The sequence below is a fragment of the Oppia nitens genome, unplaced genomic scaffold (assembly GCF_028296485.1).
Source record: "Oppia nitens isolate AA-2021 unplaced genomic scaffold, nextdenovo-longstitch-racon4-pilon3 scaffold26_pilon_pilon_pilon, whole genome shotgun sequence".
NCBI lineage: Eukaryota > Metazoa > Arthropoda > Arachnida > Sarcoptiformes > Oppiidae > Oppia > Oppia nitens.
Genome location: NW_026533206.1, coordinates 101,486 through 105,104, shown reverse-complemented (window position 1 = coordinate 105,104; position 3,619 = coordinate 101,486). Strand labels below are relative to the sequence as shown.

At 28.3% G+C, this 3,619-nt stretch overlaps 1 protein-coding gene across 1 annotated transcript; it reads right to left on the bottom strand.

Annotated features, from left to right (window-relative positions):
* Positions 1-388: 388 nt before the first annotated feature.
* On the bottom strand, positions 389-3,391 carry LOC128954307 (putative uncharacterized protein DDB_G0293878). The gene is made up of 5 exons (XM_054299886.1): positions 3,374-3,391; positions 2,932-3,311; positions 1,442-1,745; positions 1,186-1,370; positions 389-1,103 (listed from the first exon to the last, which is right to left on the bottom strand). The coding sequence occupies exons 1-5, from the start codon at positions 3,389-3,391 to the stop codon at positions 389-391; spliced, it is 1,602 nt and encodes a 533-aa protein (XP_054155861.1).
* Between the last annotated feature and the right edge of the window lie 228 nt (positions 3,392-3,619).

Genomic DNA, 3,619 nt, shown 5'->3' with positions numbered 1-3,619 from the left:
TTTTTATCATTGAATCAATTTATTTATTTATTATATAAATATCTATATTTGATTGAGTGAATTAAAACAATTATATTAAATGTGTTTTTATTATTGAATTTGAAATAATATATAAATATTTATATATATAAATAGTCCGAAATTTAAACAATAAATTTTCAGACGTGTTAAAAAGGATTTTAATTATTAATTACAAATTTATATATATATATATATATATATGTATTTGAATCACGACAATAATATTAATCAAAAATAATGTATCACAAATGTAAACAAAATAGTGTATCAAAAAAAAATATCAAAGTATTCAAATTAGTTTATCAAAAAAAAAAAAAAAATCTCAAAAAAGTAGAAAAATGATTATATGTATCAAAAAAAATTTGGTTTATATAACAACCAATTGAACCTTAATTTTGTCACCATTAGAGTCTATATGTGCGGCTCTATTACCGTGACGAACAACAATCTTGTAATCGGCCGGTACTCTAGTTGCCAGTGAAATCCCACAAACTGGACAAACAGTCGACCAGTTTTGGTAAAACGCAAAGTGGTATACATTGATATCATTTTCGACGGCCATTCCTCTAAACGATGCAATTTGATACGCGGCAAACGCGGCTCTGTCTCCACGTAGTTGACCAGCGGTCACAAGATGTCCATACGTTTGGATAATCCGTATCTTGTTCTCACTCTCGTCATAATTATTGATGTGAGAAATTTCCGAATACATCGATAATTTAGAGCACACTTTAAATCGTTTTCCGGTCTCTCCTCCGATTTGGTCACGACTTATGGGATTACCGTATCCTTCGACCCACACCGGGAGATGTCCCTCTAGATCGCCATCAATGTCGAAGACTTCTTCTATACCGTCTTCTAGTTCGGCTGCGTTGTCGTCACCGTCATTATCATCATCACTACTACCGACATCATCTCCAGCCTGATTATCGCCGACTTCATTGTCACCAATAATTTCGGACTCAATTATGGTTTCACTGTCTGAAATCTCGGCCACACATTGTTGCCCTCCGAATTTTACCAAAGTTTCGGACCAATTGGGTCCCAAAACCTGAGCTGACATGTTTGAGACTCCTGCAATGCTATTTAAACATAAAAAAAAATATTTTTAATGTGTGATTAACAAAAAAAAAATACTGTGTAATTGATGTAATGTTAACTCACTAATGTTCTTGCATGGCATCCATTTGATCGGTATAATCCTGGTTTTCGATATTAAGTCTATCAATGAGTCCCTGTCGCTCCTCTATGTCCTGTTTGGCCGAATTCAAAGCCGCAAGAAGTCCTTCATTGCGTCCCTCAAGATCCGCAATTCTCTGATTCAATTTGGGACACTGTGTGCATTCAAACTGAAAAATTTCAAAAAAATAATATTAATAAATAATATTAATAATTATTAAATTGTAAAACATATACAAACCCGTTCGCCAATATCGGACCGGACCCGCTTTGTAGCCAATTGTTCGGGAATTGGTTCGCTGACATCCTCGAAATCGTCCATTGGTTGCACAAATGGTTCGTCCAAATCATTCAATTGTCCCAAATCCGGTTCGTAGTCCTCGACTATATCATGAATTTTGGAGACAACCTCTCGTAACACTTTATTATACCGGCTCTGAGTGAGTGATGTCCTGACAGGGGGTCCCAGTTTTCGGACCACTAAATGGGCCATAGACATAGCCAGGTCCTCTTTCTCAACCTTAGTTGGGGAATGCCATGAACCGCTAAATCCAATTGAAATTAGTAAAAATAATTTAAAAAAAAAATAATAATAATTAGTACTAAAATTTAAGACACCAAAAAAAAGAAAATATTCAAAAAAAATAGTTTTTAAGTTAAATATAACTTTAACACTGTTTACATTAAATTAACTAATTTAATTTTTATAAAGAGTGAATAATATATTACAAAAAAAAAAATCACAAAAAAAATTGTTTAAATTTTTGCGACATTATATGTTTGAGACTCGTATTACAGACCAAAGTTTCAATTATCTTATAATTATTACTACAGTTGTTAGTATTTTATAATTGAAGTTAAAATTTATTTAAAAATAATTATTTTAATATTAACTTAAAATATCTTAACAATAATAATAATAACTACAAAAAAAATTATTATAAAATTTGGGACTAAATTTCTATAGATATATATATAATAATGTTTTTTTTCAAAATAGTTATTTACACAAAAAAATGTTTAACTATAACTTTACTAATAATAATTATAAATTTAATTATAACTTTTTGGGACTCGACTTATTTTTGTTGGATTCAAAGTAATAATATATTATCAATAATTTATATAAGTATAAAACAATTAATTAAATAGTTAATAATAATAATTATTATTGTTTAGTTTGATAACACTAACCATGATTTAATACATATATAATAATAATATTTTGATATAAAAATATTTTAATTAATATTAATAATAATAACCACAAAAAAAATAATATTATTACCAATTTGTTTGGGACTCAATTACTTTTTGAGACTCAAAACATTTTTATTACTATATTATTAATAATTTTGTTTTTAGTTTAGATTTAATTTAATAATAATAATTCATTTAGCATTAATAATAAATTAATTAATATTAATAATAATAACTTTTAGTATTTATTCAAAATAATATAATAATAATAATTTAATTTAATTGTATTTTAATTTTTAATAACAAACAAATCTATAATAATATACTGTATTTTTGAGACATAAATGTTTTATTTGGTCTCAAAATAAATTTTTAAAAAGGTTACTAAACTATTAATAATTTTTATATTTATATTAATTATATAATTTAATAGTAATAATAATGATAATTATTATTATTTATTTATTGAATAGTATTATTAATAATAATTAATTTAAGTAATAATAATAATAATAATGATATCAAACAAACCTAATGTTTTCAATTACTGGCGTATCGTTGGCCGCACTTTCGGCACCCGTAGTGACCACACGATTAGCCGCCGTAGTGTTGATACCAATGGTGTGGTCAACGATGTTAGTGTTGTGAGCATCGGCGTTGTCGCTAATTTGGTCACTATTTTGGTCACTATTTTGGTCACTATTTTGGTCATCGTTGTTGTCCTCATTGTGGTCAACATTATCACTGTTTTTGTCACTATTGTTACTATTGTGGACATCGTTATCATCAGCACTGGTGTGGCCGTCGGTACTGACTCTTAGCATCGGTATATCATCGGTGTCGACACCACCACTTGTGTTGGCCGACAAATCTATGGCCAAATCACCGCCGATACTGTCATCACTGCTGGACTATAATAATAATAATAATGTTAATTAAGTTAATGATAATAATAATTATAACAATAACATACCTCTACTATGGGATCCATTGTCGTCGATAATAATGTTGTCAATAATGGTCAGTCAGTCAGTCAATTGGTAATCAATCAATCAATCAAACAATCAATCAATCAATCAGTCAATCAAAAAAAAAGTATTCAAATCAACAACAAAGTGATTAATTAATCAATCAATTAGTTAGTGATTCAAAACTACAAACAAAAAAAAATAACAATTGATTCAATCGTCTGCCGAATACAACACTCAAAACTTATGAA